The 13,655-nt window shown below is 42.2% G+C and overlaps 1 protein-coding gene across 3 annotated transcripts in view; it reads left to right on the plus strand.

Moving 5' to 3' along the window:
- jag2a (jagged canonical Notch ligand 2a) overlaps positions 1 to 6,682 on the plus strand; it is a 32,242-nt gene extending 25,560 nt beyond the window's left edge. For all 3 annotated transcript variants that reach the window (XM_035531591.1, XM_027008234.2, XM_035531592.1), the window contains 10 exons: positions 239 to 352; positions 858 to 974; positions 1,069 to 1,096; positions 1,434 to 1,519; positions 2,310 to 2,423; positions 2,816 to 2,931; positions 3,294 to 3,548; positions 3,700 to 3,831; positions 4,823 to 4,976; positions 5,092 to 6,682. In XM_035531591.1, the coding sequence (XP_035387484.1) occupies positions 239 to 352; positions 858 to 974; positions 1,069 to 1,096; positions 1,434 to 1,519; positions 2,310 to 2,423; positions 2,816 to 2,931; positions 3,294 to 3,548; positions 3,700 to 3,831; positions 4,823 to 4,976; positions 5,092 to 5,570 (1,595 nt within the window). In that variant the 3' untranslated portion in view covers positions 5,571 to 6,682. The remainder of the gene's footprint in view (positions 1 to 238; positions 353 to 857; positions 975 to 1,068; positions 1,097 to 1,433; positions 1,520 to 2,309; positions 2,424 to 2,815; positions 2,932 to 3,293; positions 3,549 to 3,699; positions 3,832 to 4,822; positions 4,977 to 5,091) is intronic.
- The last annotated feature ends 6,973 nt before the right edge of the window (positions 6,683 to 13,655 follow it).

Genomic DNA, 13,655 nt, shown 5'->3' on the forward strand with positions numbered 1-13,655 from the left:
GTGTGTGTGTGTGTGTGTGTGTGTGTGTGTGTGTGTGTGTGTGTGTGTGTGTGTTCATACGTGTTCACACATGTCACAGACCAAGCGGGCAAGGATGGAAGCTACCAGCTACCAGCTGTTTCAGAATAAGGGTTGTTTTTATTTGTGGATGGGGATGTGTATTTTTCTTCAATTATCTTTGTTTCATTTTTATTCATGTGTTTATGTATGGTATTGCCTGTGTGTGTCTGTGAAACAGGAGAGAGTCAGTGTGACTCTACTACATGTGCTAACGGTGGAACGTGCTATGACTATGGAGACTCATTCCGCTGTGTGTGTCCACCTGGCTGGGGAGGCAGCACATGCAACTTAGGTGAGTGTGTGAGTATGAGTGTGTGTGTGTGTGTGTGTGTGTGTGTGTGTGTGTGTGTGTGTGTGTGTGTGTGTGTGAGGGGTCAAATGTATTTTTACATCTGTTGATTTTCCGTAGCGTCAACCAAGCTTTAGCTAACAGGCAGATGTGTGTATTCAGGTTTACATCAGCACATCTTGGTCACCCTCATCATAATCTGACCGTGTGTGACAGATATTTCCACATTAGAACTAACCTGATTGTAAATCTCAAGACCTGAGATTAGCCAAAGGGCGCGTATAATCATATAGTCCAGTGTTAGCGGAGACGTAGTTGAAGTGGACACAGTAAAGGCTTAAAAATTGGCACGTTTTTTAAAATGAAGATAGTAGTCTGAAATGCACAGTTGACACACGCGCTGCATCCCTTTTTGGTCTGAAATGTGTGGAGATTCATTTTGTACTGTACTGCGTCATGCCTGTCTGCAGATGTACTAATTTCTGTGTGTCTTGCTCCATCTCTCCAGCGACGAACAGGTCATGTGACCCTCAGCCGTGCGCCAATGGGGGAACGTGCGTGGGAAGGGGCGGGACATTCACCTGCATCTGCAAAGATGGATGGGAGGGGCCGTCTTGTACTGGAAGTAAGACACGAGCCTCTGGCATCTATGTTTGCCATTGCGTGCTAAATGCTCGTCTTTGTACTGGCTCACTCCTGGCCTGTTTCTGTGTTTGCAGACATTGATGACTGCATTCCTCATCCCTGGTAAACCCTGTCACTTTCCCCTGGCTTTCACCATCAGCAGTCACACAGGCAGACATAGCAACTCGTTGACTTACTCGTGCTGTACTACAGAAAACAAACAACTGTTCATCTAAAAATCACCATAGTTAAAAATAAGTTCATTTAAAGCTTTAGTTCAACCTACAGTCATTTTAAAAATGTGTGTCAGATTTAAATTTCTCCTTTCGGTGAGCATTTGCAGCTTATCCTCACATACACACCCTCCCCCACCAAGTCTGTGAGAAGTGATACTGAATTGATATTGCTGGAGATCAAACTTCTTTTGGTTTTTGTGTTGTGTGTCCCCCCCCCCGTGTAGTTACAACGGTGGAGTGTGTGTGGATGGCGTAAACTGGTTCCGCTGCCAGTGTGCTCCCGGATTTGCGGGACCTGACTGCCGTATCAGTTAGTACATAGTACATAGATGTGTATACTGAAAGAAGAATTAAAAAAAAAAAATTAGGATATTTCTTGCTAATTCTGCTTAAAACATCCTTCCTCCAAAGCAGTTATTTTTCATCCTTACTTCTTCTCATAAATGTTTTGGGTTTTCTTTAAACCAGCATATTTATTTTAAGATTACATAAACCTGAGCAAGGGATGTAAAACCTAATGATTGATATATACTGAAACAAGGGTGTTTTTGTTTAAATTGGATTTTGGATTAATAATCTAAAAATGCAACCACAAAATGTCTTTCAGTTAGTTAAGTGGGGTAAACAGCATGACATCTTATGTAAATGATGTGTAACTCAGTGATTAAAGCAGAACTGTGCCATAAAAAAATCATACCCTGAAATTATATTGAAGTTTAGGATCTTGATAACTGCTACACTACTTCATAAAATAAGCTTGCGCTCTCTTGCTTTAGCCAAATTGTAATATAGGGATTAAATCTAGAAATAATTTGATTGTATAGTAAGTTTTGCATGCTTTTTCTGGATGCAGTTGCATGTTTGAAAGGTTTCTCTCTCTCTCTCTCTCTCTCGCGCTCACTCCTGCTCCTGCTCCCTGTCATTTCAGTTAAAGATATATTTATTAGCCTGAATGCATGTAGTTCAATATTGCCAAAGCATTGGAAACACAGCCGTTGATACTGAAAGTACAAACTGTAACATACTGTATTACATTCTTACTTAATGTTTACTCTCACTTTCACTCATTGTCATTCTCACTTTTTCTGTCTCTTTCTCAGATGTAGATGAGTGTCAATCCTCTCCCTGTTCTTATGGGTCAACCTGTGTGGATGAAATTAACGGGTTTCACTGCCTGTGCCCCCTGGGTCGAGCCGGGCCTCATTGTCAGGAGTGTGGGTATCACCTTGGAAAAAAAACAAACCTTACCTTAAAAACACAAAAATAATGGAGATGATGATATTAATATTGCACATTTTGGAAATTTGTCTGTAATCTCTTTCTATTGCAAGCAGGCTCTGCTTCACCATTTTATACATCACTTCAGCAAAAGGATATGTTTTTCTCTCTCTCTCTCTCTCTCTCTGTGTGTGTGAGTGTGTGTGTGTCAGTCAGGCTGTATAACATGATTGATTGGTTGATTTTAATGATTTAAATAATTTGGCCAAATTGTAGTCTGGGGATTAAATTTAAAAAACTTTGCATGCTGTTTCTGTCAGGGATGCAGTTACTGAATTTAAATTTAAAAGTTCCTCTTTGCTTTTTGTTTCTCTCTCTCGCTCTCTAGTTATTGGGGTTGGTAAGGTGTGTTGGCGCTCTGGAATTTTAGCGCCTCATGGTAGTCATTGGGAAGAGGAGTGCAACAGTTGTCAGTGTGTGAATGGACACACCAAGTGTACCAAGGTGAGCGTACACACACACACACACACACACACACACACACACAGACAGACAGAGAGAGAGATGCACATGCCTACACACACTGAGTTCAGTTCATAGAATATTTTATTCATGATTTCACTGATTTGTTATTTAGTTTACCTTGTAACAGATAACATTTTGCTATCAGGGATTTTGGCTCAAATACATTTGTACTTTTTTGATGGTCTGAGACTGGTAATCTGAAAGGATGGCACTACAGGCAAGTTAGACGATTAAAGACTAGGAACCTCAAATTCTCTTTTTTTGGTAGATTGTTAGTTAAGTAACTAAATGTGGTTCAGCCAGTCTGAACAGCAAGTTGATGGCAGACCTGTCTTGCTTAGGTGCACTGCGGTGGCCGTCCCTGTCTGATCCACACAAGCCCTTTTGAACCATCTGTACCCTATGTATGTCCTGGAGGACAGGAATGCACAGAGGATCGCTTCCTTTCTTGTCTCCGCCCACCTTGCCATCATTGGGGGATGTGCTCTGATCCGGATCCTCCACCAATCAACATCCCCTGCCAGCCTAACAGTCATTACCTAGACAACAACTGTGCACGTGTTACCCTCATATTTGATACGGATAGTGTGCCTCCGGTAATTTAAAAAGAAGGTTTTCTCTTGAACTTTAATTTTTTTTTTTTTTTAAAGTAAATGTCTTTTTATGAACAATATAACTTATTATAATTCAATTCAAAGTGTGTGTGTGTGTGTGTGTGTGTGTGTGTGTGTGTGTGTGTATACACAGGGAACAACTGTTGAGGGCATCTGTTCCGAACTAAGATACCTCCCAAGTACTCGCACCCTTGCCAAAGACCACCCCCTCTTTATTCTTTGTGACCAATCACATTCTGGGCACAATGCAGTGGAGGTTGCCATGGTAGGAGTCTGTTTTTATGTTCTTGTTTTCTTTCCCCAAGAGCTTTCGGTCTCTCCACACACAACCTCTTGAAGTGTATGTAAATCATTCAGACTTGGATACATACATCAGACTAATGTTTACATGCAGAGTAGTGGCCTCGGGGCGAGGGGGGCGGGGGGGAAGTCTGGAGTCTTCTACCTGATGAGCTGGGTGATGTAGAATGTCAAGCCTGCAAGCAGTTATTGGACTGCATTCAAAGCTCAGACAGTGACATCACCTTTGTCCCGCCCTTCACAGTTTACAGCCTGTGTGTGTTTACTGGATTTTACTGCTTTCTCGGAGTCTGTGCTCACGGTCCTCTCTCATGGCTGTTTATATCGAATGTCGGTGTCCCTTTTTCTGTCTGCACTTTTCCAGTTTGCAGTCTATTTAAAAAAAAGCAGGCACTTAATTCTGAGGTTAGATGGCATTCTGGGAATGCTTATAAAACCGTTTTAGCCATCTATTTTGGAAGTGAAACAGACATTTTGCCCCCCAACAGACCCCCCACACACATCAGTTGCGTTTATCGACATCTGCTCATCATTTTAAACCTTTTAGTTCTGAAGCACCTGAAACCGCCTGCCATACAAGAATCAGTCTTTTCAGCTCAGTCACACTCCGAAGCGCTCGTCTGCCTTCATAACAGTTTATGCATGATGAGCTTAAAATCAGGAAATCTCAGTGGAACCAAGTTCCGTTATGTTCTTGGCCTTTGATTTGGTATGGAAAAATAAACCTTTTGTAAGAGTTATTCACCATTTTGCAGTAGGAAACCGTTGCATCAGGACATTACTTTTGTTATTTATTCATTAATAACTTACTTGGTTATTTTATTCATCATCTTGGTGGTTTTTTTTGTGCTGTGTTTACTTAATGTAGGCAGCTGCCATCTTTGTGTACCAAACAACCTCTCTTTCTCTCTGTTTTTGTCTGGATTTCTCTCCTCTTTCTGTCTTTCTCTGACTAGTCATTTCAACAGAGTCCAGCAGACAAGGAGGCAGGTCAAATACAGGAAGTAGTAAGCAACGTTATTGGTGCACTGTCCAGACGTCACAACAGCACGCTGCTATTGGCTATCCGAGAGGTCAAAGTTGAATCAAAGGCCAAGCCCTCTTCACTCGGTGAGGGGGTTTCTCTTCCATTTGGGCGGACGTGGTGGGCCAGGGATCAGTTCTCAACTTTTTTTCATTCTCTCTCGCCCTCTTCGTTGCATTTCTCATTTAATTTTCTTCATAGATTACCTGGTTCCACTGCTATGCGTGTTGTTTGCTGCACTGTGGATCGTCTGCGCCGTGGTGTGTGCGTGGTGGTTCCGAAAGCGCTGGAAAGCCAGGAAGAGGGCGGCGGCTGCTGCCACGGCGACAAACGAGGGTGCCAACAACCAGAGAGGGGCACTTCTGGGCCCCCAGCCCACTCGCTACAGCGATGCAAACTCGCGGCAGGAAAGCAAGGGCCCAACGTACCCCCTAGACCGGGTGGGAGATGGAGCAGAGATGGAGGAAGAGGAGGAGGAGGAGGAGGAAGAGGGAGGGGAGGAGAGGCTGCGAGGCCTGGTGGTGGACAAGTGCCCTGCACTGAAGTATGCTAAAGGGGAGGTAGTGTACAGCATTTACAGTGCAGCCCAGAAACATCCGTCAAGGACACACTATAGCGCCAAGGACAACCTGTGGAAAAATGTGAACAAGGAAGAACAGGTGAAAGATCACTATGTATGAGCAAAGTGGCCAAACTTCTTCCCCCCCCCCTCTCTGTCTGAAAGCAGAGCCATCCAGAAATGTTGTTTCTGCTCATTTTATTCCTGTTTACATTTGTCCTTTGGTTTCTGTAAAAAAAAAATGCCAGGATGATGCAGTGAGACACTTGACCCTCGCGGTTGAATATGAATCCACAGAATGCAGCTTTGATTCACTTCTCATTTGTGCCCGGACCTGCCTTAATCCGAGCATCATGCTTGGTTGAAGAGTCATTAGCAGCTCTCGAGTTTCTGAGTTTCTTCTCAAGGAACGCTATTCAGCGTGCACTTCTGTCACATTCTTGAATGCAGTAAAGCAATTCTATCAGAAATGGTTAGATGAGTAATGAATGGTTTGAGGGAATATGTTGGTTTTTGTTTTTTTTTTGGTTTTTTTTTCATCCAGAAATTTCAGCAGCATCTTGAAAGCTCTCTGTGGGAGTCTGGTCAGGCCGTTGTTCCGAACATTTTCCTGACACTCTTCTTTAAGGATCTCTTTGCAGAGATATTCTACGTTGGAAAAAGGCAAGAAATGTACATATGTAAATAGAGAAAAGATATAGCTGTGTATATTTGAGTTTAGTAACTTAAGAGACTTTTTTTATTATTATTTCTATTAATATTTCTGTAATGTTTTTATTTTGTTAAATATTTTTGTTTCTCTTTTTATGATGTCATTCCTTTTTATTTATGTTGGTCAAAAATCTTTATATTTACATATGTTATGTAAATAGTTACATATGTTATGGGCCAGAAGACAACTCTCACTGTAGCCTACCCACTGGAACACTCGTAGTATCACGGCCTTTCTGTATATATTTATGTATGTTTGTTTTGCTCTAAAGTCTGAGTATTGTCAACATGCTTAATAGACTAATGTCTGTTACGTTTTTGAAATTCACAATTTTGATACAAAACTTCGAAAAGTATCTATTTGATGCAGGGTGTCATAAAATGAGCTGCTGAGACTACACACAGAGACACGCACACGTAAATGCAGTACAGGGACTTGCAAACACCATTTTTCAGTGGAAGTTGTTACAACCGTTCCACTCCAGCTGTAACAGAAATAAAGACATATTTGAGAATCACAAAGGAAGTCTTTCAGCTACTGCGTTTTATTTTCGTGCTGGAATAAGAGAATTTTCTAATTGTTGATGGTCTTCTACAAGAAATGTTTTTAGGGGGCAGTGGTAACCCAGTGGTTAAAATACTCAAATTGTGATCAGGTTCAAGCCAGTTCAAGCCCTGCCAAGTTTGCACTGTTGGGCCCCTGAGCAAGACCCCTAACCCTCAATTGCTCAAGTTGTAGTCAGTCATAATTGCTGCTCTGGATAAAAAGCATCAGCTAAATGCCACATTACGTAAGTATAATTTCTCCATAATCAGTGATGATTGATGATGCTAAAAAGGAAACAATATATTATTTCCATTGTTTTTGGTGCTGGCTAATGTTAGCGATCACAGCTAGTTTGACTAGAGATGCTGGTCTCTATTCTAGATCAGAGGATGCACCAGCACTACTTAGGACTTTTGAATCATGTGCTTTACAGCACACCCATGTTTCATAGTAGCTATGCAACGCTTTAGCTGCTTATTTCACGTTCGTCTGTCCTTTGCATCCTCCTCTGGCCAATAACGGTCACCACACTATATTTACAATAAGAAGCAGAAAAAATAAATAATAACCTGAAAAAAGAAACAATATCTAGTCTAATTTTCTAGACGTCCTAGTGTGGTCCTAATGTTGTGCGCATGTCCCAAACCCATCCTGCACGAGAACGTCTTATCAAGGGCAATGGAGAGGTAGTTGGCCGGCGTGGAGGCGTGGGGGGCTACAGCAGGGGGTATCGGCGGGGGAACAGCTGAGACGGGTTGTCATAGTAACATGACATCAGGGGTAGGCAGAAAGGGCATCGGCAGAAAGAGAGAATGGAATATTAAACATGCCCAGGTACGAGAGTATGTAAATTAGAGAACTATAATTTGCAAAGATGGACTATGGCAGCATAGCTAAAAGGATGGAGCCAGAAGGAACCACAGGCATGAGAGCACCCTGGAACATCAGCACTCCTCCGCTCTCGATCAAGAAACTGGAGTGACAAAAGAGAGGTGAAGTGACAGCATCATAACATCCCAGTTTACCAGAACTCAATACCCATGAAACCCCAAAATCTAAACTACCTAACCTTAAATATTGCGACTGTGTCTGAGTCTCGAACATTTACAGGAAGGTTATTCCATAGTGTGGGAGCTTTATAGGAAAAGGCTCTGCCCCTGTGTTAGATTTTCATGCATATGCATTTGACACCATTCATCCTCCTACTTTCAATATGGTTTGTGCATTTAATTTCTTTTTCACTTGCATGCAATTATTTATTCCATAAACAGCCCTTTAAATATCACACTACTATTTATTTGTTATGAGCTATAGGCTCTGAAAACTCAAAATTTACATTTACGTTTTTGGCATCAAGTGCTTTGTTGTTTACTCATAGAATGTATCCTAGCCAGTACAGTAGGTTAGAGTTCAAGATACCACTGAAATATAGGGATCAATGCTGACAATGATTATAGATCTTATTGTACATTTTCAATTAGTATATCATAATCATGCAGACCCAGTAGGCCTAGTTGCAGAGTGTCTGTACTATAATTATAATAGCTAACTACTCATCACAACCACAGCATAAATGTGTTGTGACTGTAGCTTCAAGAGACAAGAGCTCTTGAAGCTACGGAGCTTCACACTGTGACATTACAGCTGTTCATTCTATCTTTCTCTCTCTGTTTTTTTTTTTCTCTGGATGTATAGAATGGACAAACCACAAAATGTTCTGCCACTCTCCTACGAGCTCATTGGATAGTGAAGATTTGCCCTGGACATAATGTCAGAGAAGCCATTACATGGCTCATGATCTAAGTCACCTGTTACACAACCAATATCTTAATAACCCGTCCTCCATCCTATAGGTTTACAGATCAGGAAAAAAGAGCATGAAAGAGAAAGAGGCTACAGTGAAGGAATGAGTTTTCTAGTCTCAGGAAGGGCAATGATGCATCTCATCCCCCATGTAAAGATTAATCTCTATCAACCTACGGTGTGGATCTTCAGAGTGTGTGCTTACTCAGATGGGAGAAGCATCCCTCTTAATCGTCTTTGCAGCACACACTCCTACCAGGGGTTATGTGAATGTTGCTTCTCTTAATCTTTGACGTTGTTAGTCTCATTGACTGGTAACATTTTGGTGTGATGTTAGGATGCCTGCCCTTTTCACACAAAAATCAACCTTGCTAATAGCTTTATTTTGATGACACAGGATTAGCTAAATTTTACTGACAAAAGTATTGTAGCATTGGCAGAGAAGAACCAGGAACCATATGGGGTACACACTTCGCACAGACCATAAAACACTTCTTAAATACTCCTCAGGTTACAAAGGATACAATTTAAACAAAACCAAACATAATGCTACAAAAACATTTAGAGCATAAATGTTTGAACAAATAAATATATTGGGCATCTTAATGCAAGTTAACGATTAGTTTTTGAAGTTGGAAAAATGGGCAAGCATTAGGATCTGAGTGACTTTGAAAGGGCCAAACTGATAGCTAGATGACTGGGTCAGAGAATCTCAAGAAATGGCAGGTTTTGTGGGGTGTTCTCGGAGTACAGTGGTTAGTACCTACCAAAAATGGTTTAAGGAAGGACCACCAGTGAGCAAGGTGATGGATGCCCAAAGCTCATCAATGTATGTGGGGAGAAAATGCTAGCCTTTAAAAAATAAGCAAAACGCTAGCTAGCTATTTCGGTGAAATATTCGAGTGGAATGCGGTTCCTGACTTTGTTGGATATTGCTTTAAAAAACTCAGCAGGTACTTAAAGGTGTTTTGCTGAGCTTCTAAATTTGGTAACATCTGGTAACATTAAATCAGATCTTGAGGTTTGAACAGATCTGACATTTACACCCAGTAAGTTCAGACTTTGGATTTAAAGTGAAGTAAATTAGTCTTCCATCTTGGAAACTACACTAAGCTCTCCTTCTTTGCACTGGTGGACTGGCTGGACTAGCTATGATTTGCAAAAATTCATTAACTGTGCTACACTACTATTAAGTTATTGTAGCGAAAATCATGTTCTGCTAGACTGCTACGTTACTCTGTCCACAGATACTATATATGTACTGTTTTACATTCTACCTGTGCAGATTTTTGCATTAGGTGGTCTTGTGATTTATGATTTTGACTGCAACTCAGGACATGCATGGACTAAAGAATCTGGAGAGTGTGGTCATCATGCCAGTGAAGGAATTTACCAGTGCAGCTACCTGCCAGTTAATCCTCCCACACATAACTCCAGATGTGTGTCCTAAACGATCCGTCCCTTCACACATACACACAGAGAGAAATAAAAGCAACATACCTCCATATGTCCTTCTAGAGTTTTCAGTACAGAGGGAAGAAGATCTCTGTACATGTGTGTGTGTGGGTGGGTGTGTGTGTGTGTGTATGCTTTTTGAAGCTGTTGATTAAAAGCTATAATGATAAACCTGTTAATTGTATGTGAAACTATGTCTGCTCTTACTGGATCTGACTGGATTTCCTGTAACCAACTGATGCAAAGATGAATTTCCTACACCACCCAAAACAACACTGGAGCTTCTCATTACCTCAATACTTTAATTGTTAAAGGAACCAGCTGTTGAACATAACATCTGTAGGATTAAGAGACCTCTGCCTTATGTGCCTTTGGGTTACAGAGCTGCTCTTAATGTACTTAATGCTGCAAATCAGTTACAGCAGTTATGTATTAAAGCCTCGCGTCTCCTCTCCTCTCCTCTCTCCTCCTGTACCTCATGATTCGTCACGTGAAAGAAGAAAACCTCCCTCACCAGATTTACCTCAGCGGCTAGATGTTAAGCTGCACTGATATTCATTTCTCCTCAGGCATCATAATCACAGACAAGTCGAGGCCAATAAAGGAATTTCACTGCAAACATCTCATATGCCCAAGCGCAGAGCTGTTCAGCTGCATCTCCTTGAAGCAGTCACTATGTTTTCTATGCCTCCGTGGTAAAATATACTAACATAAGATGTTTTTGCCAAAATGCACTCAAAATTGTAATGGAGTGTAAAATACTGCAGCTTAATAACCTTTGTCATTATCTGATGCATTTGGGTTTTTCCCTGTTGCTGGGAACAATGAAACCTGATAGTGATTCCTATTGCACAGAAGAATAGGGGTACTCTTTGACGGCATCTCGGGACGTCGTCATTTCTGCCGCTGCAATGGTACAACGGCAGTCTGTCAGCAGCGTTTCGGGAGGCTAATGGCTGTTGAACCCGTAATTCCGTTGCCTCATGAGGCACGATGAGCATTTTTCCTGCACTAACGCACCAGATTCACCTCCAGGTCCTGCTGTCAGGCCCTTCAGAAGGTGAATGTATTGTGCTGCTGGAGGGACCTGTTCTGTGCCTCCCCTCTCCCCCACAGGCCTTTGCCATGCACGCAATCTCAGTATCTTTCTGCACACTTCCTTTACCTCCTGCTTCATGACTCCACTGATTTAATATCACACTGGGGTGTCTCTCCATCATGCCTGCACTTTTGGACTTCCTTAGATTTATTCTGCTCACACCCCGCAGTTAATTCCAGACCAATTGTTTTTATTTCACCAACTCTGCAGACATATGAAAAGGCGAGCTTGTTGGAGCCCTGATCCTCTGCTGTGGAAGCATGATTCTTCACAGGGAATGCTAACCAAACTGTTTTCCTCTGTGACTCATCTGGTTCCAGCCTCGGCCGGGATCAACGAAATCTGGAGCGTCAGGGGGCAGGTTCGGATCTGCCCACCTGCTGCCTGGCGAGAGGCAAGGGCATTCACTCGAACTTGCCTCCTTCCTGTCTTGAGTCATGACGGTCTGTCTGACCTAGCGTCTGTGAGCTGTCACCACGAGGACTACTGCCCCTCTCTTTTTTAAACACGAAGGAAAGTGTGACTCCCATAAAACTGGATGGAGTTATATGCATGTGGCTGTTTAACTGTATAGGACGTCTGGATTCATGAAAGTTTTGAGTTTTTGTGTGGTAGTGTTTGTGTGTTTAATGTGAGGCCCATGCTGTCCCATGATTTCCAAGCATGCACGCATGCACACACTCCACACACACACAGACACATTAACCATACCCGTATTAAGGCTCTACATTCGGAGAAAGAGCTAGTCACGCAACACCACTGATTTTCCCTTTGATGTTAGACCAGCCCCTGACACACACACTCACACACATACTACTGTAGTGTTTTGCTGACATTTCTTTCTGAATGAGATTAGCATCTCATGGCCTCAATTATCACGCATCCTACGCTCATTGTCTCTCTGAAATATGGGTCTTTGCACAAAAGAGAAGATTAGACCAATAAACCCTGACCAAGAGGCCTTGACACTGTGCTCGTGACTCTACACACCTGAATGGAGGTTTGTGAAAGCAAGCAGTCTAATTATTAATTATCCAACACTATCAGATATGATTAAACGCAATACACACAAATTATGTCTCTTCAGTTTTCTGTATTGCAGCCACAGTCATGACACTCAGCATGCACTCCCTATTGGAAAGCCATCCAAACTCTATTGAGAAGTACAAGATATCTTTGTATGCTACCAATTGTCACCCATTTGTGGTGGATGTGGATGAACACATATGCCAATGCTAGCACTGGGGGGACATGACATTTGCAAACAGGTGAAGCACCCATGCAGAGTTGCTTTGCACAGTACTCGTGAGCTACCTCAGATCATCTTTGAGGTGGAGTGGCTTATCACATGGCTTTTCCAGGGACACCTGCTGTGTGTCGGCCTGTGCAGTGCTCAAATCACTGACAGCAGACCTGTTGTTTACCATAGCCCTTTCTGCCAGATTACTTGCACATTATACTGCCAAGAAGCCATAAGTCTACTCGTCTCTGACATGCTGTCTGTCTGTCTGTGTGTGTGTGTGTGTGTGTCTGTCTGTGTGTGTGTGTGTGTGTCTGTGTGTGTGTGTGTGTGTGTCTGTGTGTGTGTGTGTGTGTGTGTGTGTACAGACTGTTGAGCGTGTGTCTGAGCAGTTGCTGTCTCACTGACAACTGGCTGAATCTTTGTGGGCAGCTGCTGCTTTGCAGCTATCAATGAAGCATTACACTTATGCATAAACAAACGCTGGGAGTGAGTGTATGTGTGCGTGTGCACTCAAATCTGTTCCTCGATTTGTCATTAATATTGTGCACATTCAGCGCTATGAACAACATTTGCTCCTTTTCCAATTTTAGGCCTTTTTGCACAATTTGTCCCCACAGGGGTTGTGCAGTTATTTTGTGTCATGCATTTGCTTTGCAGATTTTCCATGACAGCAGGACACATGCTCTGATTAGGAGCAGAGAAGTTTACAAGAGAATGTAAGGCCATCTGGTAGTGAGACAAAGCTAAACCAAGTTTACATGTTTGAGAAGAAACACATACATGCAACTTGAGAAAATACTATTAATTCCTATTCAGAAACTTGAGAAAAAGGCTGATGAAAGATTTGCTCAGAGTCTGCATTAGAAGTTGCCATAATCCTTGACCTTCTGAGCTAGGTTTTGCTTAGGAATCTGGCAACAGTCAAATAATGTGTCAAATAATGTCAAATTTGCTGACATTTGCAAATAGGCAACAACTCAAACATTCAAATTTAGACTGTTTTCTGTCTGTCTCTACACACAGGTGCATCTAACAGAGAGAGGTTTTCTGTTTATTTAGTTTAATCTCATATCTGTAGAATAATGTAACATGATTAGACTGCAACTGCTGCCTTCACAAGCTGCATGCATATGTGTGCACGCGCATGCGTGCACGTGTGTTCTGGGTAGTAAACGGAACCTGATATATTCAGTTGGTCCCTGCAACAGAGCAGTGGAGACACATTACCTGCCATCATGGCTCCCCCACAACCTCAGACTTAGCAGCTGTTGTTTTAGAACCTAATGTGGGTTAGTTTGCCCATCAAACAATGTTAGATATGACATGGTGGTGGTAATACTGCACCTCT

This window comes from Electrophorus electricus, chromosome 11 (assembly GCF_013358815.1).
Source record: "Electrophorus electricus isolate fEleEle1 chromosome 11, fEleEle1.pri, whole genome shotgun sequence".
NCBI classification, from domain to species: Eukaryota; Metazoa; Chordata; class Actinopteri; order Gymnotiformes; family Gymnotidae; genus Electrophorus; species Electrophorus electricus.